General features: G+C 43.3%; 1 protein-coding gene across 9 annotated transcripts in view; it reads right to left on the reverse strand.

Moving 5' to 3' along the window:
• Positions 1–27,479, reverse strand: part of cacna1g (calcium channel, voltage-dependent, T type, alpha 1G subunit) — a 289,223-nt gene that overhangs the window by 124,224 nt on the left and 137,520 nt on the right. For all 9 annotated transcript variants that reach the window (XM_069707505.1, XM_069707504.1, XM_069707506.1 and 6 more), the window contains exons 6-10: positions 9,669–9,828; positions 4,565–4,859; positions 3,919–4,011; positions 2,873–3,782; positions 1,786–2,186 (exon numbers count right to left, since the gene is read on the reverse strand). In XM_069707505.1, coding sequence (XP_069563606.1) covers positions 1,786–2,186; positions 2,873–3,782; positions 3,919–4,011; positions 4,565–4,859; positions 9,669–9,828 — 1,859 coding nt within the window. The remainder of the gene's footprint in view (positions 1–1,785; positions 2,187–2,872; positions 3,783–3,918; positions 4,012–4,564; positions 4,860–9,668; positions 9,829–27,479) is intronic.

Consider the following 27,479-nt stretch of genomic DNA (forward strand, 5'->3'; position numbering starts at 1 on the left):
ATCCTCACCTCCTCAAACTTTAGGCAGGCATATTTCCTACATAAGATATTGCCAATCAGTTGGCAAACAGAATCTTATGAAGACAGGGCTGCCACTGGGGTTGTACCGATCCAACAGATTGGTATTGGCACTGATCCTGATCGGGTATCGGACATGGCATGGCTGGTCAATATTAAAGACAGCTAATACTGAATGTCAGTTTTGCACTGATTCAGTCACAGCAGGACGTGTTTTTGGGGCTACAGGAATGTTCGGCTTTGTGTTGCAATGAGGTTAGAGAATTTGAAAGAGAGTACGGATATCTCATCATTGCTCTCTTTCGGATTTGGGTTAAGATACTGAAACTGTTATTGGGAGAGAAAAAGTTGGATTGATGTATCGTAGCTAATCACTGGCATCAAGACATCCATCTCACCTCACATTTGCCTTTTTCAACCTCATGTCTAAATTTACTGCAGAAGGTCTTTATCTGCATACATATTGTGACCTTAATCCATTAAGACTGGATGTTGCCTTTGCATGTAAATACCTTTCCATACAAGATGCAGCGTGAACGCGTTTCACATGACACATGGGACCTTATTGCTGTGTCTGGCTACAGATCGTGTATACACTTGACAGAGGCGGTCACTGCGTGAGCGTGACGTTACATCGTTGGTTGGCCAGATGCTGCAACTTCCTGCATCCGTTTCACCTTAAAAGCTGTTATTTCAAATTAAAAGCCCTCAAGTGTTTCATACAAGATACAGGCATATTCTAGGTTTTGACCTCGTCTTGTTCTTACAGTTTTGGGATTTTTAAATAATTCGTTAGGGCAAATGCAATAATTTCCAAGTAAAGCCAAAGCTTTCAAAGGTTTATTATTACATGATTCTATTTGAGGTTGAGAAAAAAGGGTTTTAGTTAAGGCTGACAAGGAGGATTTAAGAGGTTAGTTTTAAAAGGGTCCTATGTTTTATTATGTTTCTTAAGTGGGCGCCTTAGATCACCAAGGGCTAACATAAAAATTAGCTGGGTGGAGCTGTCAACAAATGCACGTCCCCAAGATAAAGGGAAGTGAATATCTTTCTTTGCCGGTGAAAAAGACGACTGTAGCTCTGCTGATGGACAGCGGGATGACTTGAAAATAGGTGACCACTACACATGTTCAGCAGATTGCTTCCTTTGAAAGATACTGCCTTCCCACCTGGTTGACATCTGATCACTGAGTGTCAGACCATCTCCAGATGTGGTCTTCCCAGCGTGCTGCATGCATTTACACCTTACATTACCACGCTTTGTCCTTATCCAGATCATCTATCGTGATACAGATAGCATGGTAATATCAGGTGTAAATTGGGTCAAAGAGAAAGATGCAAGGGAATGAAAAAAAACTGCAGATTGAGAGTGAAAGAGCCAGAAAATCTCTGTCAGATGTTGTCAGGCCTTCCCCATCGCTCTCTCCCTCTTTACCGTCTGTCTCTAATACTCGCTCTTTCTTTGAGTTCTTCTCTCTCACATGGCTGTAATTATGCTTGTGTAAACAAGAGACCAGCGAGAGACATCAGGAATTCCAGTTGGGCCTGTGGGAGCAGTGTTGCTTGCACAATCACACAGAATGACACACACAAACGCAGAGGATGTACAAACTAAACTAATACCTTCCTACGGTCTTTCATTGTATCTTATCTGTCTGCCCATTATGCATGAGATTATTTCCCATTGCAAACTCTAGGCATTCAGGTTTGCCATCCAGCAGCAAACCCCACACACTCACACTTTTGCTAGAAAGACATATACACTAACCTGTTCGTGGTACTCGATTCCCATGCTCAGAGTATTGATCAGAATGGCGATCATAATCCCACGACCGAAGTACTTGCTGTCCACAATCTTCCTGAATGTGTCGCACACCAGCCTCCAGAAGTGAACCACCTTGGCTGCGGTTTTGCCCAGCCTTCGGTGCCTCTTCCTGGGCTGCCGACTGTCTCTCCTGTCCCTGTGGTGGTGGTCCTGGGTGAACTCGTAAACGCCCTCGCTGTCCGAGTCGCCGGGCGTCTCGTTGCCCTCGGTGCCACCCTCCAGTTCGTTCGCCAGGGCCTTGGCGCAGTAGGGGCAGCTCTCGGGGTCCAGTGTCAGGGCGGCCGTGTCCATGGCACTGCTGGTGGTGCTGAGGTCACGAGCCGACAGCTGGCACGAGAGCTGGGCTGCAGCCGAGTGAGAAAAGGTCAGATGGAGAAACTGAGACGAAGAGAAGGGTAGTGCAGAGAAATCAGCGTGATTGGGGTCAATTACATAAATCACGTGGTTTACACAAAAATTTCACATCCAATAAAAGAAATCTGTTGTGAATAACAATATTTTTAGACAATAGCGTGCGTGTCAGAGGATGTGTGCTTGACGGTGATGGGCAGTGTGTGCTGTATGACTAATGCCTTGTCTCCACAGCCCGTGCTCTGGTCTATCTGGCCGGCAGCCAACTCTTCCACCGTGTGTACAACCTGGACATCTTGACTTTTTGCTGAGACTGTTGCCTTTTAGAACTTGGCGCAGGTCGAACAAAGCTGGCGGCGAGCTCGGACATGAGGGATTAGCATTTATTGACTGTAATTAGCACTCTTTCTGTCTGTCAGGAAAAAAAATACCTGTCTGGACAGTGTTAGTTTGAGGCTTAGTCACTACAAATCGATTCCTCACCGCACCAAATAGCTGATTGCAGAAAAAGGAACCCTTCCACTGGTGTGTCAATTAATTTGCCTCAACACTGATATGGAAATCAAACACTGATTCTGAGTGAATGAGATACTCTTGTTATTCTTAAACCCTGCTTGCCTTCCAGTATTTTACTCGGTACTATCTGTGACTTCAGCTGTGTTGGGTGTGTTATCTTTACCTGTTGGAGCGTCTGTGTCCACCAGAAGGGACGGCCGTCTCTCCAGGGGCATGGGTGGGATATTGAGGTTGAAGTTGATATTCGACAGGGTGCTGGCAGCGGCACTGCCTCGCCTAGACTCTGCCAGGGCTCGAGCCTGGAGGGTGGGGTAGTTCTTCGGTCCCGGAGCGGCAAAGGGCACCGAGTTCCGCTTCATGATCCTGGACGTAGGAGCCGGAGCCAGGGCGAACAATCCTGGAGCCGTTCCCGGGTTGGTGGGGGAGGGAGTACAACGGTGAGTTTCTATGTTGAGGACACTGGAAACTAAAGAGGAATCTGCAGCCCCGACTGCGGGATTTGACAAAATGGCGATGTTTGTGTCGGAGATCGCTGCTGTAACAGGAGAGAGTGGCGCCAAAGCAAGATGCCCGCTGCCGGTTGTTGCTACGAGGGTCCCTCTGTTGTTGTTATGAGCCCCGGCCTCCACATCCCGACCCTCCAGACACCTGATGCTCCCGGCTCCCCTCACGCTACCATTCCCTAGGTGGTAGTGATGGTGGTGGTGATGATGGTGCACCATGTAATGAACCGACACCGACCCCTGCCTGGAGGACTTCCGCCTCCTCCTCTGGCTCTGGCCGCGGTGGGGCTCCGTGGGCGGGGGCGTTGCGGCGATGTTGAGCCCAGCGCGACGAGCCAAGAACCTGCAGATATGAGCCACTTGCTTGGCCCCCTTGCGGATGATGTGGACCAGGTACTTGAGCAGCTCGTCATAGCAGGAGCCCGGCTCGGAGATGGAGGCCAGAGTGCTGGCGCTGGACATGAAGCGCACCCGTTGCTCCTTCATCAGCTTGCTCTCCCTCTGCTTGGTCTCTGAGAACTGAGTGGCGATGACCACCAGGCACAGGTTGATCATGAAGAACGAGCCAATCTAAGGGCAAGGACACGGTAGATGATATTGTAGTGAATGGACGCTAATGAACACCTATCCCGCAGTGACCCACTTGTTCAATCATCAGCAGACACACACACACACAAAGCTGTTGGCACCGAGAGGTGGCACTTACAATGATGAGTAGGATGAAGTAGATGAAGTTGTAGAAGGAGTGAGCATCCATCACGAAGTACATGATGTCCACCCAGCCCTCCAAGGTAATCACCTGAAAAGGGACATAGGCAGTAAAGTACAGAAAGACAATTAAAAAAAAAAAAAAAGATCAGCCAATAGAAAATATAAACCAAATCGAGAGTAGAATTAAAAATGAACTTGAAAGAGACCATGATTCACAGTCCAGAGTGTTCCAAATACCAAGACTCAGCAGAAGACTAATCCCCAACATTTCTCTTGTGGGCTTTACCCCACACAGGCTTTATCCCCCTCAGCTAGACAGTGATGAATGAGCACTTCATCAAAAGGCTTTTCAGATGATGTTGAGATAGCGAACAAATGGTGTGGAAAAATGAGTCTACAGTGCGATGGTGAGGCTGAGGTGACCTGCTAATCTTCAAAAGCCTTATTTCATTGATACACCAGCCTCTGGGGCAAGTAGGCTCCCTGTCTCCCTCGTTGTGTCTATTTGGTACAAAGGGATTGTGCATCATCCCTACCCATATACAGTATGTTCCCCACTGCAGAAAAACAGTTGATTTAGTTGCTAGTCTTCAGCCTGATCTGACTGCTTTATGAACTCATCCGTGATTAGCTGCCCTTACCTGAAAGATGGCGATCCAGGCGTAGCAGATGTTGTCGAAGTTGATGGCATTCTTGAAGGGGTTGATGGAACCAGCGGAGCATTTGGTGTAGTACTGGTTCCAGTTGACACAGGTGGTGTTGTCGGTGCTGTTGTAAGAGAACATGTCCAGGCTGCACTCCAAGCCGCCCTCCTCGTACAGCTTGGGAACCGAGCCGCAGTCCCTCATGCCGTTCTCTTTGGGCTGAGAGCAGATGAAGGGGTTCTCGTCGTCGTTTTCGGTGTGGTAGTATTTCCCCAGCTCCACGGACAGAGGGCTGGGAGGAGGTAGAAGGGAAAATGGGACTGGTTGGAGACTAGACCAATTCATGGAGACTTAGTAAAAACATTTAAAACAGCAGTGGACTGGTGATGGATTTGCATCCAGATTTTTTTCCAAGTCTGAATTTCCCCCCCAAAAAAATTACAGGAACTGTACCAAACACTTCCCTTAAAGTTAGATGTAAACAGGCAGCAACCCACCCCTTGGTTTGTGAATTGTCATTTTGAAGCCACAAGTCTGGCATTTTGGCCATCACCTTGTTTGTTTTGGAGCCAGACGTGACCATATTTGGATGAACTCGGGAGGATCGAGAGGTGGATCTGACTGAGAACCCAAGGACACTATGCTCGTCCACCAATACTGACTGCCCGCCAGGCATATCAGTCAAACCAGACACCCCCCCAACCATACTCTTTGAAGTGTAATACCTATGTAGCTCAATTCCAATTCTAGTTCAGGGTCTTCATATTATAGCCCTGCTGTATGGGAGGTGAATTGGAGAGGGTCTACGGAAATATAGATTTTAGGAATGTGTCTACAATAGCTCAATTCAATGGTATAACTCTGACTAAAGTGCAGAGAGGCCTGATTAATTTAAAATACAGCTATACTGTCACTGAGTTCAAACTCCCATGCATTCATATGTAGCCCAGTTTAAACCCGTACTTTATTTAGTTAAAATAGCATTCCTTTAACACATGAATATTTAAACCACACACATTGAATGAAACACAGTCAACATTTATTACAACACAAACAGTAACCGACAGATAATAAAGAAACAGAATAATCCCGGGATTTGATCGTCAGTGTGATGGTACCTATATAATGTTATGTAATGTGATGTAATGTGATGGTACCATGTGATGTAATGATATGGTACCATGTGATGTAATGTGATGGTACCATGTGATGTAATGATATGGTACCATGTGATGTAATGTGATGGTACCATGTGATGTAATGATATGGTACCATGTGATGTAATGTGATGGTACCATGTGATGTAATGTGACGTAATGATATGGTACCATGTGATGTAATGTGATGGTACCATGTGATGTAATGTGATGGTACCATGTGATGTAATGATATGGTACCATGTGATGTAATGTGATGGTACCATGTGATGTAATGTGACGTAATGATATGGTACCATGTGATGTAATGTGATGGTACCATGTGATGTAATGTGATGGTACCATGTGATGTAATGATATGGTACCATGTGATGTAATGTGATGGTACCGTAACGTTGGCGCGCTTCCTGGAGCTCATTTAAATCCTCCAGGGAAAGGAGTGGTCAGTACTCACTGTTCCTGAGAGAGCGGTACATAACAATCTTTGCAAACCCTTTGTGTCCAGCAGGAGGCGCTGTGATGAAAGGACAATCCGTCCCGTGTCTCTGTCCCTCCCATGCAGCTCAGTTAGCAGCTTAGCTTGTTAGCAGCTAAGTCCAGACGGGACAACACGGCTCACTGTCTGGTTTTATTTGACCCTCCACGGCTATAACAAACTCCGGTTCGATCTCGAACATCTAACCAACCATAAAACACGTGTTCCTGTAATGTACATCTGGAGCGACATCTCTGTCTCTTCATCTCTGTCTCTTCATCTCTGTCTCTTCATCTCTCATCTCTTCATCTCTTCATCTCTGTCTCTTCATCTCTTCATCTCTGTCTCTTCAGACGTTTCTGTTCCTCTCTGTCTCTTCATCTCTGTGTCTTCATCTCTGTCTCTTCATCTCTGTGTCTTCATCTCTGTGTCTTCATCTCTGTCTCTTCATCTCTGTCTCTTCATCTCTGCGTCTTCATCTCTGTCTCTTCATCTCTGTCTCTTCATCTCTGTGTCTTCATCTCTGTCTCTTCATCTCTGTCTCTTCATCTCTTCATCTCTGTCTCTTCATCTCTGTCTCTTCATCTCTTCATCTCTGTCTCTTCATCTCTGTGTCTTCATCTCTGTGTCTTCATCTCTGTCTCTTCAGACGTTTCTGTTCCTCTCTGCTTTGCGCGCTCCTCTCTTTAGCCCCGCCCCTAGTTCTCTCTGCTTGTTCTGATTGGCTGACAACACATCGACACCTGACCAACCAAAAGGTAAGGACAACGAGAGGTTCAAGGGCAACGCAAAACTGTAGGACACTTAAATACTTTTCCAACTGTACTTCTCTGCCCATGAACACAAATGTACTGTTTTACAGAAATGACAAAGAAACACATGTAAACGAATCAGCAGGGCGCTACGTCTAAATAATTATAGAATAATATTCAGAGTAACCAACAGAACACTGATCAGATAAAGTGAATTTAGTGAATGCCACGGAAATGTTATTTCATGAGAGAACTTTGTAGCTTTTCAATGGAAGTCTATTGGAGACAGAAGTTATTTTTGGAGGCAGCCCCTACTGTTCCTCAGTGGTATTGCACTTTAAGTCACTTCCACACTGGTTTCACTTTTTAGATCTTGACATCATTCTAATAGTTTTGAAAATATATCCATATTATACAAGAGTGGACCATTGGCTTTGGCGGAGGTCCGCATTCTCCAGGTGCTCTTCGAGTTGCTTAAGAACTCAAACTTTTTTTCTTTCATTAAAAAGAGTGAGACAATGTTGTTCCTCCTTTTCAAAAGCTTCACAACATTGCTTTAAGATTTGCTTAACCACGATTATAAAATGAGAAGAGATACCCCCGGGGTAACTGCTCACAACAAACAACTCAGAATCTATCAAATCAAGTAATGACTGGATAAAAAAAAAAACAATTCAGCATTAATTTACATTAGTTTGAAAGAATGTAGAAACTTGAGCAACCACATGTTACAAAACCACAAAACATTTGGCTCAAGGATACTTCAGGTTAAAAATGTGACCTGGAGGTTTTGCAAGACAAAAAAAAAAAAAAAAAAAAAAGACAGTGATCAGACTCTCTTTGGGGAACCATCTCTTCCCGATATTCCTGCAGTCTGTTTTTGTTGCCACATTGAAGCAGTTTAAACGGCCATTTTTACGACCCGACGGTTTTGCCTTTGGATTCTGACTCGTCTTGGGCAGAATTCTAAAGTCTGCAGGTTTTTAATTCCACGCAAATACTACAGCAGCTGATTTCACTGATTAACATTCCCTCAAACAGAAAGGAGGAACTAATCAGAGGAGCCAGCTGTAGTTGTGCTGAAAAACCTGAGGGCCAAATACCTGAGCAGCACGCCACTGTGTGTATTGAGTGAGTTGGATGCGTATTCGCCTGCTGTAACACCTCTTGGCGTATCCGTCACGGTGCACTTCTCTGTCTGGCCTAAGTAGTGTGTGTCTGCTGATTGTGTAAAATCTGGCTGGTCTGTCAACACACACTCAGCTGGCAATTTTCGTTAATTGCACTGGCAGCGTCGCACATTTCGAGGGACCAGACCAGTCCATTTCCTCTTGGGCACCACTTCACACTCTCTTACTTATACGTTCTGAAAAGCTGTTTCACACTTTGGGACGATCTACGGGAGCATTTATCTGACTGATGAGCTCAGTATGTTCCACGTTGGATTCATCAGACCCTGACGTGATGCACGGGAGGTGCTAATCTCAAATATTCTCAATCGGTCTAACAGATGTTACTGCCAGCGCAGTTAACAGCTGTTGCTAAGTAGGTAAAATACATATCAGTGATATTAGTTGAAGAAAAATGGAAGCAGCCATTAAAGCTGATGTTTGTGGGGAAGTACGGAGCCAAGCTTGTACGTCATTGATCTAACAAAAAGTTACAGACCCCTCTGATACAAGAAGAATGTCTAAAAATTGCTGATGATGACAAAAAAATATTCCGGCTCACATTATGCATGAACTTTCAATTACAGCTGGGAGGTGTCATAAATCCTATAGAGAGTAATGAAGCCGGGATGACACAGGGAACATGAATAAGTCATGTGTGCCCCTGTTCCATATAGCCCGGGCCACACAGGGTCTTTCTCATTATTCCTGTCTCTCGCCCATTCATCACTGGGAGGAGACTCTATAATCGCTAACTTCATTGACTTTAATGCGTGACCCAATTTGGTGAGCAGAGTCAAGGTTCACTGTCCAGATTTACCTTGACCCCCTGTTGTTTATCGCAGCTGTGTGAAGACAATAATAAATACATAAATCCTTTCACCTTGTGCACCTTTGAAGTAAATAAGAATTAGATCAATATGGGTTCTTGAAGGTTGCTATCAGCATCAATATTTTTGAATGAATAAAAAGCACTTTTATTCCGCAGGCATTTTTTTATATATATATATATATATATATATATAATTTGTATAATTTACTCTTTTATCATTTTTAAAAGGACCATTTTAGTTACTTTGGTGTTAATTCTGTAGATTTATGTGTCTCTTCACTATTATGATGAACATTTGAGGTGAAACGGTATGAACAGTAGACCTGATCCAGACACTGTCAGAAGTTTATTTATGGCGATGTACTGGTCGTCCTGGGAGGAAAATACAAGAACACAAATTCCACCCGGAACTTTTATTCAGTGAAGCTTTGTTTAAATCCTCTCCGTTCTCAGACTACTTGTGTTTGTTTCACATCTTTTAGCTGATTTCACTGCTGTTTCAGGCATCAGTGGATAGAAACAATAGCCAAACGTAAGTCAGGGTCCTTATAAATGGTAAATAAAAGAAGATTAAAATATGCAGTGTCTTAAATACATATCTATTATCAGTGGCCAAAGAAGTATTCAGCTTTTTGACATAAGTACCAGTACTGTACTATAAAAGGAATTCCTGCATTCATATATAATATTTATTTTTAAGAATAATGGGAACTCACAAGGAGAAGTTCTCTTCAACGAAGCAGCGGTTTCTGAGCAGGCCGGCCCACAGCTGGACGCCCACGATGCCGAATATGAAGAAGACGAAGAAGCAGAGCAGCAGCACGTTGCCCAGCATGGGCAGCGTGTCCAGCAGCAGGGTCACCAGGATACGCATACCTGAGAGAGGAGAGGCAGAGACGAGGTCAACGAAACGGCCAGCACACGGCACACTAATGGACCCGCATTGTGTGGATTCAAACCTCTTTCTCTTCAGTAGAAGAGACACTGCAAGCACATTTGTCAGAGCTGATATGAGTACCATCACTGAACACACCGGTCCATATGAGCACCTCTCACTTTACAGCCATTCACACTACTGGCCTATTACAACACACTTACAGGGACAGGACCACAATGAAATGTTTTATTCATCAGGTCAAATTATACACTTGCCAACAATAAAAATGAAATAATAATAATAATACAAGCTATAAATAAAAGTCCACTGCACATCACACTCTATTAAATTCAGCATCTCCGTGTTTGATGTTTTATATTACTTACAGTTCAATGAAAGACCGTCAAAACATGGTCATTCATTACAGCAGATGAAACGGATGAAGAGCGTTCTTGTAAACTGGCGATTGATAAACACAAGTGATTCATTTGATCAATTTGTCAGGATGAAATTGTTGCCAGTGACACAAAGTGGCTGATAGATTCTTTGTCTGGTGACACGTGTTGAGTCTGAGTGGACAATATACAACTTCGCACCTGCGTACACTGATTCTTACTGACATATGCCACTCTTGATTGTGATATATTAATGGTGTGTCAAACTACCATCAAAATACCACTGTCTCTTGTTTTAGTGGTATTTGTCGATGCTTATTGCCAATGCTGGAATTTTGATTCATAATAATAAATGAAAGCAAGACCCAAACAAATGGCAGTCCACGGTGACGTCACCCATCGGTTTGTGAACTGCCGTTTTGAAGACTGGCATTTTGACCGTCGCCATCTTGTTTTTTTCTTGGGGAAGAGCGATGGGTGAATCTGACTGAGGCGCCGAGGACTCTTCACCCGCCCACCTATACTGGCAACCTGTCTGACTTGTCATTTAAATCACACGTGCTCCCAAACATAGCTCTCTTTGAGGACTAATATCTAATTAGTTATGGAATTAGTTTTAGATGAACCCCAAGAATACTGATCAGAAGGAGTGAAGAAAAAATGTCCTGACTTTATTTCATGAATTTGATGCTCTTGGAATGAAAGTCTCTTGGAGACAGATGTTGTTTCAGAGGCAACCCCTAGTGGCTCTCAGTGGTATCGCTCTTTAAGGCATTTCCCCATTGGCTTCCCTTTTCAGACACAGAGACCATGTCCATTTTCTTATATTGTGCCACATTAAAACATTTTACCAACAGCATGTGCCACTTTCACCTGTATGGTACTTCCTGACAAATACTGCTTCTTACATTAATTACACAAATGAATATATTGGAAGACATCTTACTCTTTTACCCACAGCTTACGCAAGTTTTGCTCAGATTTATCTTCGATCTCTTCACCATTTCAGACTCAGTATTTCCATAAATGAATCAATCAAACTAAATGCAGAAGACTCAAAGACGTCAACCTTCTTACTCCACATATTCTTTATCTTTGTCAAAACCAACTACATTACCCACACTGCAACTCCACCATTGACGACCTTGTACAACTTATTTTATTACATATAGAAGTACTCCTCAACATCCGTAAACAGACTTTGTTGTTTAAAATCGATGCAGCTCCACTTTAATAGTGCGCTATGCTGGTCGTTAGCCATACAGCTATCACCGCTAACAGCCACAACAATACAGTGTTTTTTGCCCCACTGACAGTGTGGATATCTTCCAGTGTAATGTTATGGCATGAGGTAAAAGTTTTATTAGCAGCTGCTGAAGAAAAGTGGCATTATTTCGGTGGAACAACTGTGACATACTGTTTTCATGTGCCAATTAGCACTGATATATTCTGATTAACCGCGACAAGCAAAAGATTGTCATAAGTCAGTGGGAAGGGAGTGGAAAACCACTGACGACATATTAAGATAAGCAGACTGGCACACCACTACAATTCAAGTAGTATGTGACATTGGAAAAGCAGTGACAAGCAATTTATTAGTGGCACGCAGAAGTGGAATATCATGATAATCAGTGGCATCTGTCCACATTCATGCCGATGGGAGGTGGTATTTGTCGATGGAACATGACTGACTCACTGTTTGTAAGTGCTATAGACTTAAAGATTGACACACCAATAATCAACAGTGACAACCTGCTCAGAACTGGCATATGCCACCAGAACAAAACTGTGTCATCATCTTTTAGATCTCATGAGCGAGGCACTGAAAGGCATAGATGCTCCGACAGTAACCGGAGTGCGCTGTGTCGGTGTGCTTTGCAACATCCTTCCTTGCATGAATAAAGGTTAAAAATATATTTGGAGACGACACACGAGTCCTGAGTCAAACGGAAGTGCAGAGATTTGTTAGCAGTCTGCGCGGGTGTCAGCAGGACTCCTACAGTTTTGCTCTGAATTAAAGCCACACGAAAAGGACATCTTTGATTCTGTCTGCTCTGGACAGTGTTCCCTCAACTTTCTAACAACACACACACACACACACACACACACACACACACACACACACACACACACACACACACACACACACACACACACACACACACACACACACACACACACACACACACACACACACACACACACACACACACACACACACACACACACACACTTCCTACCGCCTACACACTCCCTCTGCTAACTCTGGCTGTGTCGCTCGAATGTTGCAGTTCAGATTTTGCTCTTATTTTCACATCTATCTATCTACTTCACCAAACCTTTTTGCTACTATGCAATCTCTTTGTCTCAGTTCTTCCGTTTCCCTTTTTCCTCCCTCTGTCTCTGCCTGTTTCCCCATCTTTCTTTCCCTCATTGTGTTTGTACAAGCCCGGTGAGACAGTCAATCAATAATGAGGATCATTTTTCTGATCAGGGGTTTTCTGGGTAATTGGAGAGGCTGGATCAGTCCCCGTCAGAGCGTGGGACAGACGTGACGGAGGGAAGGACACAGTCAATGACGAGAGCAACACCAGAGGCAGAGATGTGGGGGATGAGAGTTTTCAGAGGTTTGTCTAGTTCATTTGAAGGAACCCCAAACAAGCATGGAGGTCATTATTTTCTATACTGATGCCTTGCCATGAATGGGTCCAGTGGGAACAGGTCTAGGGGTAAAGGGGACCCGAGGCGAGAGACTGTGTTTGATGTGATGCTCTATTGGAAACTCAAGAGCTCAGTCCGAAGTTGGAATGTTCTAATCATGTTTTGCTTCAACTTAATTAATACAGAGCATGTGCTCTGAATGAATAATAATAATAATCATAAATGTTTGACAGCAACATGTCTCTTTAACTTGTACCACAGGTTTATGTTTATGCTTTTTTATATTGTTCATAGAACATTGACTGCATATAAAAGTGGACTAGCCTGATGGTCTGAGGCCCATGCGGAAGTGCCATAAACTGCAATACCACTGATGGCCACTAGAGGTTGTCTAAAAAAATAAAAAAATACAAATTTAGAAAATAGGCCTCAAAAAGATGTGTTTTTAGGTCTGTTTGATTGACAGGCCTGTGGTGAAGTCATGTTTCCGCTATCTGTGGGCTGGATGTAATGTCGTCGGGTTTTCAAGGAGATAGAGTCGCATCTACCACTCGCTCCCCCCCAGCATGTCCATATATGGTCATTTCTGGCTCCAAACCGCTCATAAGGCCACATAAGGCCAAAGTCTATAAGGGCCACAACTCTAAAGGCCTTGAAGTTGAAGTTGAAGTCTAGATCTTGAGATGAGGATTTCTGGGAGACATATAGGTAATACAAAGCCCAAAATACTCTCAGCTTGTCCTCTCAGTGCTTTAAAATGATCTTGAAAACAACTCAAACAGCAAAAAGATGACATGTACGCAGGCTGGAAACAGTGAAATGCCATCATGTGGTTAAAATCCCAACAGCTGAGTGGTGGATGAGTTGCAGGAAAGAGTCGAAATAAAAAAATGACAAAAAAGACACCTTCAAAACTACTCAAACCACTCCAAATATGCTCACTTTAGTGTCTGTATGTGTTTTTCCAACAAGGACTGGGTACATGTGAAAGCAGAAGACACTGTTTGGATGTATAGCACAGTCAAGTGGTTGACTTGTGGTGGTGTTCGTTGAAATCCTCTGTGGTTGAAGAACAGGACTTGTTTATAATTCAATCGAATTCCTTACACATTGCAACACCTCTCATGTCTACTGGGCCATCTGGGACTGACACACCAAACTGCATTCTGAACTTTTCTTATTTTTAGCAGGAATTTCTTCTTTTTTTTTATGTGGGCACACAGTGAGACAGATTTTTTTTTGTGTGTTGGCAGATAGGAGGACAAACAAGGAAGAGTTTGCAGATTCGTTCAGATCTGGAGAACAAAATGGGATGAGGATGGTGAGGAGAGGAGGATGAAGGAAGGAGAGGAGCAAAAAGGTGCTCCTTATCTCACAGGAGAGTGAGCGACGGCAAGATTTTAGGTTGTGTTTTTTCATCGTGGTCGTTCTCTCTGAGGAAAAAGATGTGAAACCCAGCTGGATAGAAGCGTGACAGCAGTGAAAAAACAGAAACTCATCACATATAATGCTGCTGTGGCGAAAAAATACAGAAACTAACTGTCTGTCTGTCTGTCTGTCTGTGTCTGTCTATCAAGCCAAGGCGATTGAAAAACAGTTTCCAGGTTCTTTCAATTTGTGTAATCACTGCCACATTCTGCAGACGATGCAAACAGCGTATACGATCACAGCAGAAGATGAGAGCCATCAAGGAAAAGTCTCTCTGAAGCTCCCATCATTACCGTCTTATTAAATGCTGCGCTGCGTTTACAACAGAAACATCCTGTCATGATTCAAGAGGAGGAACCGGTGCAGTGAGGGATGTAAATATTAAAGCACGAGTCACCGCCTGTGGCGGTTTGTTGGACTTTAGTAGGACGCTCGTTTGAAGGAAGTTGTCTGACCAACACACAAAAAACAGTGACGTCACTCATTGGTTTGTGAACGGCTGTAATGAAGCCTCAAGTTCAGATATTGGCTGCTGCCATCTTGCTTGTCCCGAGCAGTTTGGAGCCAGAAGTGACCATAATTGGACGAGCTGAGGGGAGCGAGCGGTGGATCTAACTTTATTTGCTTGGAAACACGACAATACTACGTCCCGCCCACCGATAGCCGTAACATGACTGCACCGCAGGCCTGTCAATCAAACAGACGCCCCGCAAAACCATGCTTTTTGAGGCTTATTTTCTAATTGATGAGGGAATAATTTTTTTGGTGGACCATCAGAAAACTAATAAAAAGGAGAGACTTTAGCTAACAACACTGAAAAAAACTCGTGGAGAAACTTTATTGACTGAGTTTTACGAGAGTCGATGGAGCCGGAGGCTTTTTGGAGCCGACCTCTAGTGGTTGGTTGTATTACAGTTGAAGGCACTGGCCTCATCTTTCAGACCCAAAAGCTACGTCCACTTTTATAAAAAGTTTATGGTTCTGATACATTCAGCTGCTGTCACAGAGGTGTGGAGGCTCCACCTGACTACAACAGCAAATTCCCCCTCTTCCCCTCCCTCACACGCACACACCAAAGCGTGCATTAAGCGGCGGCTCCTTCCCGTGATGGACCCTCAGAGTGAAATGTGCCGAGCTGTGAGGAGGCTGCTTAGCGCAGCCGGATTCACTGACAGCAGCTGGGATTAGCGTCCGCACACTGACTGGCTTCATACGCAGCGAGTCAGTGCGGAGAGACATCTGCACGACGAGAATTTAATACTGAACCTGACACACCTCCGACAGCTGCACCCATGTGAGCAGCAACAATTAGAGTAGAAAGGAGCAGAGTGTGACAGCGTCCTTCAGAGTGAGGTGGCCCTGTACACTCAATACTTAAGGTGTGTAGGGCCCCGCGAGTTAAACAAGGGCCACACCTCCACCTCCTGACAAAGCAGCAATGTGCACAACTTCAATCACTTCAGTCACCACAACTTCGTTTTGGTGACTGTTTTCTACTAATTCTTCGACTGACAAATGGAGCAAACAGTTTTAAAGGAGCAGAGATTGAAGTGGGAGCACTGCACTTACAAAGATAGTTTATTTCTCTTGCCATTTATAACTTATCATAATTAAATAAATACAACTACAACCAGTTCAGTTTTTGATGCCAGCAAAATGTATTTTAAGGAAAAGAGATTTATGTAGAATATAATATTCCTTCTGTTGCTTTGTATATTTTTGCCTTGCATCTGGATAGACGCCATTCGTTTGGCAGTATGTGCCTCAAAATCTAAGGGTTGTTTTTCATTGGTTCTCTTGTTTGAATTTGCTCCACCTCTCGTCTGCCAATCAGATTATTCAATTTATTCAGAAAAGTAATCAAATGAAATAAGTTGCATTACTTGAATGAAATAATTCAAATAGATTTGTTCAGAGTGTAACGAGTAACTTTTCTTTTCAGAAGTATCTAACACTGAATACGCCACATAGCTGGGACAGTGGGGCTACATTATAAACAGGTTAGCTCTTCAAGCTAATACTGTATTAAGAATGAGAGTGATGTCAGTTGGGGAGCATTTAAGCCAAAGGTTTGACGACATGAAATATTTGTTGTGACAAACTGTTTGCGAGTTTTTCAAGATTGAGTGTTATTTTTGAGAGAAACATGAATCAAGGCATTAACCAATACATCATCTGGACAAGAGCCACGTGTGAGGACGACGAAACATGAATGTCTTAAACAGATAAGAGAATCAATCCCCTGACCCTGTCCCAACCTGAATAGCGTGCTCATTCCAAGTGATCGACATTTCATATTCAATAACAATCATCTCCTCCTCCGCCTGCGTGCCCTCTCCAACCTCGCCGTGGGCGGCCGCTCCAATCCAACATGGCTGGCAGGCGGGTTGCCTGTGTGTGATCGGGAGCCATCTGTTAGCAGGCAGATTAGGTCTGCTTCCTCTGCTCCCCTGTCCAGGTCCTGCTCTGAACCGGCCAGCTTTGTAATCTGTGTACTGTGAACTAATGGGCTTTCTGAGTCCGGGGGCCGGCGTACACCTGCGTCGCTCCTTATTTGCTCTGAGTGGACGGTAACTAGCTGCATGTCAGTGACTCCAGACAGAGACGGCAAGACGTTCCCGAAATGGAAAATAAGCCTCGGCGGAGGCGGGCCATGTGACCCGAAGACAAGAGTTCACGCAGAAAAATGAAACCTGACGGAGAGAAGAGGCTGAAAACTGAACTTTCTACTCTCCAGTGTTAGTTTAACTGGTTTTGTGTTGAGCATTGTGTCGAAAATTACAGGAGTGATTCACTGTTTAAACGTCCAGAACCAGACCTGAGCTCTTGGTACAGAGGTGTGATCACAGTTAAACCAATCCTACGTTAAAGACACACATTGCCAGATTTGACTTTCAACTATGTCAACGGTCTGCAATTATATAGTGCTCTTTACCCTAACAGTCTACAAAGCGCTTCACAACACACACTCACACATTGGTGGCACCAGAGCTGCCATGCGAGGTGCTCGGCTGCCATCAGGCAGGGGTTCAGTGTCTTTCCTCTTTGGCATGCCGACAGGAGGAACCGGGGAGTGAACCGCCAACTTTATAATTAGTGGGCAACCATGTGAGCCACAGCTGCCACCAGTTCTAGCACTCATATTTAGGTGTGATGTACAGAACTCTTTTCTTTTTTTTTCTTCTTCTTTTTTGGGGGGGAGGGGACAAAGACAATGACAGTAAAACTTTGCCATTTAAGCCTTATTGGTCTGGTTTAATATCTAAAAAAAAGACCAGTCTCTTTTACTACTCATCATGAAGAAATGACTGTTGGATTTGTTAATTTTACTGCGTATAGCGATGTTGTGTTCACATTTTAATCCTTACATCTTCTGCTTTTATTAATTTACTTAAAGTATGTCCTCTTCTTTCTGTGTTTTTATTTTGTTTTAACAATCACAACAAATTGTAATTGTTTTCCGTTGAACAAGCAGCTTGAGGAAGTTTCAATTTAAGGGACCATACAGATACACAGATAAACACGGTCACACATGGCTACGCGGTGCATTAGATAATATAGGGCGTCTAACTGAAGCTAATTTGCAGCTCCAGTCCCTAAAAATCTCTCTTTCGCTGTAATGCTTTTGTGGCCAATTGTCAAATTATGGTTAAAACTGTTGTGTTTGTGACAAGGTGGAGGACCCAAACAAAACAAAAACAACAACAACAACAACAACAAAACACTGGAGGATCTGGTAGAAGTAACGAGAATAATCCTAACAGCTGAGTAAACACATAACAGTCTAGCAATGGGTGGGGTGTGGCAGTGTGGAAAAACAGTGTGCGACTTGAGAGAGCACATATATATATATATATATATATATATATATATATATATATATGAGTGTACTAAGGGAGGCAAACCATTTAGAACACAGCTCAACAGGGATGAGGCTTCCTCACTAAAACATTGTTCATATAGAAGAGAAGTTGTGACAATCAGGCCATCTCTATTGTTATTAATAGATTTACCATTGTTGCCTGATAAGGAAATCTTCACTATTTGTACACAGCCCGTCCTGCATTTGAACACAATGACTAATTGTTTGAGAACAGCTCTTAACAAATCGGGGAAACACAAAGTTTGCTACCCCACTGCATGCTGGGAGGCATTCCAACACATGTTGTGTACATGTGCCTTGCTACGTTGAGGAAACCATGGCTTTTGAAGGGATTTCTTTGAGTGTATATGGTATTCTGGGAGTGTTCCTGGATATAAATGAGCATAGATGCAAGAATAGATATACAAAGTATAGAGTACAGTATCTATTCAATTTAGCATTGTTAATTGTGCATGTTTAAGTACTACTTTTCTTCCTGATATGGAGACATTTAGAACTTTTTTTCTGTGCATGCAATGATAAACGAGGCACCTGGACTTTGTTTCCCACAGCGTACTCCAGCTAATCATTCCCTCGACTGAATTATCACTTAAAACAGAATATTTTTACACCTTTCCATCTAGGTCTTCAAACACTGCACTTACCCCAGCTTACATTCAAATCTCTTTGACAAATCACTCCTGTGAGGGGATGGTTGCCTACCTGTCTTCTGCTTATCTGGAAATATGCTGACTGATCAAAGACTTGAATTTAGAGCCCGAGGAATCTGTGGCATCTGCAAACCTTGAAAATGTATTTAAACGGAAAATTCTGGTGCAACAGAATCTGTTCCTTCTTTATGCAACAAAATGTCACTCTGCCGGCTGTGTTCTTGTCATATTCAGTTTCCACAAACAAGAGCTTTTGTTTTTTTATCGGAGGACGGACTGACAGCGAGGAGCGAGGATTACTCCGTGGCATTCCTCTTCTTTCATCTTCTGGCAAACAACTTCCTCTTCTGAACTGCGTCTAACCTTATCAGTGTGTTATTTCCTAAGCCCCCCCCCCACCAAACAAGGCGCCCCCTAGATCCAACCCGTCCCCTGACTCCTCCGGGCTCTTCCTTCTTGTCTTTACATCGCAATAAAACAGCAGAAGTCAAGGGGTGAGTTCGGCCTCGCTATAAAACCCTGCGCCTGCTCTTAACAGCTTCGGGGAAGAATAAAAGCGAGGACATTCTTGTGAGCTCTTTAATTACAGCGCTGCGGCTCGGCAAACAAAGCACCGTAGGAGGACGAGGGCATGGGCGATGCAGGGAGCTGCGAGGTTGATGATGTTGTTGTGTTGCTGTTGCCTTTAGGGCTTATCTGGGCACAAGACACAAGCGTGTATGAACCAGCCCGAACAGCAGGCCTGACAAAGTATGGAAAACGGCATGAAACACTCCATCTTATTGATGCATGGTCAGAAATAACAGAGCACATGCAGCCATTGCAGGTCTGTGAGCACGTGAGAGAGAGATTGAGAAAAATGTGAATGCTGATTGTGTGTGTGTGACAGTTTGATAAGGCTCTGGGGAAAGGGCACATGAGGCATTATAGGCTCAGACAAAGGAGAGTATGATTGTGTGTGCGTGTGTGTGTGTGTGTGTGTGTGTGTGTGTGTGTGTGTGTGTGTGTGTGTGTGTGTGTGTGTGTGTGTGTGTGTGTGTGTGTGTCTTGTGGTAATGACCTATCGGCTGCTGCCTCCAGCTTATCAATCAACACTATCTCGCTCAAACTGGCTCAACCACAGCAACAAAAGTTTCATGAAGACTCCCGTCAGCATGTTGATTTTTTTTTTTTTTTTTTAATTTTTTTTTTTAATCATGTTATGTCTGTAGTTCTTTTGCAGGCCTGAGTCATCACACCACCTTTGCCCTGCAGTTTATTCAGCCTCTTCAGTTAGTTATCCATGAATTATTACCTCAATTAAAGACATAGTCCAATGAATGAAGCTTTGGCCACAGTTCGATAAGATGGTTCCGATGCCACAGTATCTAACCGATGATCTTTCCTAACATGTTCCTTGAGCCAATCCAACCTGTTCTCCTTCCCCATGGAGTCGAATACTGTCATTTTATCAAAGCTGTTGGTATCAGAGAGACACAAAAGGTGCCCTTTGGCTGCCCTGGTCGAACCATGACCTTGTGACGGAGTAGAAAGAGTAACAAAGTCCTTGTCCAGAAGAGGTTGGGGGTGGTTCGATGGAACAAACACAGGACTGGTGGTCAAGTCCGTTAGAAAGAATGAGTCAAAGTGGATTTATCGTAACCAAGGTTAATGTCTCTTGTATCGCTATGCTGTTCTTTTCTCTCTCTGCTCTCCCCCCACAGCAACCGCCCGAGGCAGATGGCCACCCACCTTTGAGCCTAATTCTTCCTGTTAAAAGGGAGTTCTTCCTTCCAGCTATCACTCATGTGGTAAGTGAATTGTTGGGTTTCTCTCTTTAGGATCTGTTGTACAAACTTTACCGTGGTAAGTGTCTTGAGATGGCTTATGTTTGTTACTTTGCACTATAAACATTGAATTGAATTGAATCTTTAGTAATGTAAGTAAGCTGCTTTTATAACGCCCTTAAAGTATGCAATGTTACTTACTTACTACTCACTTACTTGAACCCAAACCACGATCTTTACTAAAACCTAAACACGCAAATCTTTTTTTATGCCTAAACCTAAGGCACCATGTTCGTATGTATGAAATGCTAGCAGGCTGTGACAAAACTGTAGTATTTGACTCCCAAGAATGAAAACAGGTTGGCCATTCAGTCACTTGATGCTGTTCTTTAAATACCATCGCAAGTTCAAAGAGATTGAACTGAAAGTTTCCATCAACCACCTACTGGCTTCACTTCACCTATCCCACCATCTAGGTTCCAATGTCCTACCTTCATGTGGGCCTTCAGTTAATGATGATGTTTTACATCAATGAGGTCTAATCGCCAAAGTCTTTCTCTGTTGGTAATCTGCATAAATATGATCAAACACTTGCTATTTATATCTCCTTGTTGAATTCAAGCTTGGGACTCACATCCAGCAGAAAATTGTCTGACAGTTGTTCGGTAAATTTTGAATCATTGGATTCAGGTTTGTGTTGTTGGTCTAATCAATTTTTTCAGAAGTATGGCGGAGTCCAGTGGTGAGACGGGCGTTGCCAAGTGACATGAAATAAAGCTAACATAGAACTTTGGGTCTGACAGGTGTGTGTCCTAAAGACACCGAGTATACGCTGGGTTTGGTCCGTAGACTGTATATAGAAACGGACGTAGTTTCCAGGTCTGAAAAGTGAAACCAATGCAGAAGTGCCTTAAACTGCAATACCACTGACGGCCACAGGCGGCTAGCTCCAACAAACCTCTAGCTCTATCTCGCCTCCCATTCAAAAACATCAATACATTTTTTTTCCAAAAGTCATTATAGTTTCAAAAGCATTAGCCAGATGCTATTGCTCCTCAGCTTTTTCAAATATGGTCATTTCTGGCTACTAAAAAAAACTAAGATTGCAACAGCCACTTGGTTTGGTCTTGCCCTCATTTATTATTTTCCTTAAAAATCAACCATCCTAAGTCTCTCATAATGCAACCAGACCCCTGCCAGATAGGGTAAATACTAATTTGTGTCAGTGTCCTCGCCCTTTGCATTTCCATGGAGGTTTTTTTAGGTATTGCCAACACAAGTTTTTCTTTCTCTGTCTCCACTGGTCAAACCTCTTCCGCAGCTACAACTCCTTTCACTGGCTGAGTATTACCCCCCATGTCTCCTAAACTCACCTTTATTTGTAAAACCAGAGGAGCTCCTCTTTAATTCCAACCGCTGCTGTTGGCAGGAGCTATTGATTGCCAGGGTGGGAAAGTGAAACTTAGCCAGCCAGCAAATAATGAATTGCAATTTCAGTTGGCAGGTAAAGCCACCAGGCAAAAAGCAGGAACTTTGGCAGGTGAGCAACCATCATCCTGGACTCCTTTTCTATTACCAAAAAAAACCTGTCTGCTAGAAAGTGAAATAAATGTGGAACCTCAGCCTGAGGATTGAAAAGGATTCACTCCTTCTATATAACAATGACCCCCATAAACACAAGGCAGAACAATTACATTTCAATATCCTGAAGTTCGTATTCTAGGTTTCATTGCCTTGAGGACTGAAACTGCATTAAAGCAACTCTTCACTTCTATTTGAATGTTGTAGCAGCTGAATTAAGGTTACAACTGTAGCATTTGCTGACGATATACTTTAGATGTTAAGTATGGAGTTATTTAAAGCTTAATTTTCAAAGAAAAAGGTGCTTCTACTGAAAAAAAAAAAAGAAGATATTCTGGGTATCTCTCTCAAATCTAGAGTTAGACCTTTTCTTTCCTCTTCAGCTCTCCATGTCTATGACATATTCAAACTATGCCGTGAGCAGTGTGTCCAACAGATGATTATTTCCCTCCAGAGACGGGGATCCCCCCTCTGTCACCCAGGAAAACATACTGTATTCTGGACACACAGGCGGCCAGCTGCTCCCTTTTGAATATTAAGACCCACAGAGAGGCATGTCACAGGTTGTCAAGTCTACCCTGATGGTAGCCAATGACAGGCCTGGTACAAGGGTCCCTGCGGGACGTGAGCGTGATAGCCAATCAGGTGGCAGACGGTGGGTGGCGACACAGTCTGGGAATATTTTTCTTTTTTTTTGGCACTCGGTGGATGAGGCCTGTAAAATGTATCTGTCACATCTACTGACAGGACTGCCATGTTAGCGCATCAATCACTGCCAGAGCCCAGGAAACGTGGACACCGGCCCGGGAACAATGTGTTCGTTAATGCAAGTGTGAGGGTGTGTGTATATGTGCGTGTGTTTTAAGATGAGCTCTTGCTTTTTGATTCCATGCAGATTTAAGGTAAGATATATAGAGAGAGTGAGAAAAGACAGTGAGGAGGAGTGACGTGAGTACAAACAGTTTATAAATCTGCTGATCCAGGTTCAGACGGCAGCAGTGGACCGATTGGAAATTCAAATAAGAGACCTCGAGCTGCGGAGTTTATACCACCTTAAGTCTGACAGACTTAGTAAAAACTGCTGAGCTGACTTGATACAGTATAAGCCATTCAATCTTCAGCATCCATCAGCTGACGTATGAAGCACTGTCTCGTCTGCATCTTTTACCACACATCAGCTTAGGCTCTTCTTCCATCTGGACTGTGTCTATTTCTGATTGAGTGAAGTACATTTACAATCCATATTGAAATACAGCTATTTCCTGTATATTCAATGATGATACATTCCTCCCGCTCTCCAAAAGCAGAAATGATTACACCCATTGTTCCCTCTTATGATGCTTCAAATGTACAGACCCTACAGTAAATCAAAGATCCCTTCTGAACAGTTTCTGTATCTGTACTGATGACATCCTGTTTGATTTGCAAACTTTTTGCAATATAAAAAGCATTTTCCTTCAGACAATAGCTTTATTACAGCGCTTGGATGCTAATTGTATTACAGTAATTATTCTTTATGTGCCAACTGACTCTCAGTCAACCTGTGAAGTGTTCAGCTGCTGCCTAATCACTCAGGATCGTTAGCATTTATGTTAATGCCTGTGCAAGTCTTAAACCCCAACTCACACCGGACTATAGAATAACCTGATTGATCGAAGGTTATCGAGGGAAGCCCAATAATTGCGTCAGGATATGTTTGTGAGATCTCTATATTGAATAGCTGCAAACTGCCTGAATTAACACCAAAATGCTGTCAAAATTATGAATAGCTGCAGGTTCCATAATTCTCAACACAAAAGTGAATAAACATTGTCAGAAAAAGTCAATGAATGCTGGCACAAAACAAAATCACTATATTCCACTGATGATGATATTTATTATATCATATTATCCCAGTTAGAAATGCTGCAATTTTCTTGTAATGATTTTGGCGGGATTTCGTTCTTTGTTCCCATAATGTTCTTCTTAAAGGTCAGATAACATTTTAAGAATGTCACCCCAAAACATGTCTTTAATGTTTTTAAAGGAGAATGTTATTCTACCTTTGAGAAAGGCATTCTGGGAAGAAAAACAAAAACAAAAGAAAAGTTATGCTAAAAAACATACCAGAAATTGCATAATATTCCCAGGACATATTCTAGCTGGGATGAAACAGGCCTTGGTTTTAGCAAAATATAAAGCAGCAAGGGAATCTTGAATCAAGCTACCAGTGTGGCATTAGAAATGGGAGGGTTGGTCAGTTGGTCTGATCAAAACTTTGGTTTAGAATATACAAGTAACATCTCAAACACTCAGCTGGATTGCCATCAAATTTTGGTGAAGGTATTCATGCTTCTAACGGGATGAATCCAGATAAACCTCAGTGATCCCTGAGCTCTCATTTCGTGGGACTAACTGGTCAAACCTTTACTCTAACAGTATTGAACACACTGGATATTATAGTCTTACAGCAGTCTAGTATGCTAAATGTTGTTATTATGATTACTATAATTATAATTATTATCCCATTACAAGTTACAGGCAATGCACATTATCAAGAGTTTTTCAGGAGGATCAATAACACTACTTCAGTCAGAGACACTCAACTGGCCCAATTTAGAGCAAGTGCTTAAATCGCCCGGCTCTCTGAAGACCAAAAACGTAGCAGAGAGGAGGGTGCTGCTGTGGTGGTGGGAGCTGCAGCAGCAAAGATGGAGGTTGTAATGGCCCCGCAGTGAACCTGCACAAATATGATTAGATGTTACGAGTGAGCTGAAACCTGCACAGCTGCGACTGTGACGTATGAATGTAGAAGCGGATGCCTTTACCTCATACCACAGCCATGACTACAGTATTCTGCCTGAAGACGGGCAATGTGAACACGGCTGTCTTTGCACACAGGCTTCGACACTGTGGATCTGTGAGTTCCTCTACTGTACCTCTTTTGTAAAGTGGCTGCACCAATTAGGGCAGGTCAAATTCCTCCTTCTACTTTGGTGAACTTTAAAAAAGGGGCAAACTGCAAATTCCCCCTTTTCTGCCTTGTTTTCTGCCGAGCTTAATGGAACCGAGGAAAAAAAATAAAAACAGGACAAAGAGAAAACACCTTACTCAGTGCCATGACTCCAGTCTAACGTAGGAAATGAACTCGCGGCGTCTAAGAACTGCAGCGCCCACGTATTTGGAATCGGTTAAGTGCGCCTGAAAATAGCCTGAGCTACACAACAAACATCCCGACCTGGAGTCATGATGAAAGTTGCAAGCTTCTCCGCAGGACCTGATTAGTCTGCTGAGGGCTAAAGCAGGAGGGGGGGCAGAAGACAAATATCAGCCACGACAAAACACACCGGGACACCCCTCCACCACCAAACAGCACTCTACCCAATGACATTTTCCCCACAGGGCCCAAACTAGACCAAATTATCCGCACATTAATGTCACTATTAGTCCTGTGGTTAGGATGAGGGATGGTTGGGTGCTTAATGAGGGAGTCAGCGTGCGTAAATGTGTGTTTTCGGAGTGTGTGTTTGTGAGGATCTAATAAACGGACCCCTACGATGGCTTTTGATTGACAAGATGGGGAGTGGGGGTGGGGTTATATGAGAGTTTTGGGAGTGTCAGCGGTTGAGGGATGGGAGAGACGGGAAGGGGGTTGATGCCCCATTCAAGCATCCACATGGGGTAAGCACCTGTATGTGAACACACACACACACACACACACACACACACACACACACACACACACACACACACACACACACACACACACACACACACACACACACACACACACACACACACACACACACACACACACACACACGCATGCATGCACTCACACATCCTGAGGGAAGCTAATGACTTAATTAGGATTTGTACTTAAATGAAAGCATTGCAGGTGGTGGTATCAAGGTAAGAATCGGTGCACAGAGCCGACTGCTGGGTCGGTATAAACACACCTCTGATTTATTTAAACATTACTGCGTGAACTGGAAATTCAATCCACGCTGATTAAACTCTAATGGAGACTGATGGAAGAAAAAGGTGGAGAGGAATACAAAACTTTTTTTGGGTGGATAGGAGTCAAGCCGCCAAGGGATTTGGGAACTCGCATCGCAATGAACAAGCGTGACAGTCTGTGTGCACGAGTGTAGTCCATTTATAAAAGTTGGTGAGTTGGAAAATTGCATATAAATCTGTCTGAGTCCAAAGCTGAGCGGCTGGGGAAGCCACAACACAGAGACACAGCGGAGGCGGCATATACTGAGCGTGGATGGGCTCGTCCCTGACCTACATTCCACCGCCGTGAAGGAAAATCCACCTGCATGATCACCAATTACAGCAAGTGCCATTACAGGCGAGCGGAAATCCAATGAGAGATTAAGTCAAATTATACAGCTGATATCTGCAGCTACCAACCCCGATTAATCATGAGGAGCAAGATATTACTTGCTGGTCATTGTGGTACTGTAATTATGAAATATCAGCGGGTAGATATGACCTTTGGATGTCGAAGTTTCCGTCTACTGAATACGAGTAAGTACACAAATCTGGGCTCTCCCAAGTTCCGTGCCTGAGTTAGTTACTAATATTGAAACATCTGAGCGCAAACACTGCAAAGGTTAAAGTGGAGATTAACCTCCTGCATGCATCCACATGAGGATATAACATTTTGGGTTTGCTGCACCTTACACTCCATTCTCCTCAACTTAGACCTGTTGTCCTCACTAGTGGACACTTTTTTTCTGCTTGTAAGAGCAATTCCAATTAATTGCAACTTCTTTACGTTATCAGATTAAAAATCTTGACACGCACACCCTTGTGAATAATGTCAAGTCCCCAAAAAAACACCAAGGCATCGGTCCGCTCCACTGTCTCCAATGTATTTTTCCACATCCGGTCTTAAACATCCATTAGTTTGTACATCCTCCTGAGCTTCTCTCTGTCTCTCTCAGATGACATCCAACATCCAAGAAATAATCCACCTGTCTTTTATTAACAAAGAGTTGTACGTTGCATCGTCAAAACCTATTTTTATCGACTCTTTTCCACCAGCTAATCCAGCAGCTGTCACATGGCAACCTTACTGCACATGTGCGTTGATTATATGGGCTGACCTGAACCTCAAGCAACAAAAATATAACCACCAATCACATTTTAAAACTCATTCTGCCAAATGTGGAAAATATTATCATCTCATCATATTTTTAAGACTAAATCAACACAAAACATACTTCTTTTACGATACAAAGGGATTTGGCTCTTCCACTGCTATTTAGTGGCAACAAAAGCACAGCACAGTCATCA

This window comes from Brachyistius frenatus, unplaced genomic scaffold (genome assembly GCF_029030835.1).
Source record: "Brachyistius frenatus isolate BFR_SWC_R1_liver_20210118 unplaced genomic scaffold, ASM2903083v1 Contig_69, whole genome shotgun sequence".
Lineage (NCBI taxonomy): Eukaryota > Metazoa > Chordata > Actinopteri > Embiotocidae > Brachyistius > Brachyistius frenatus.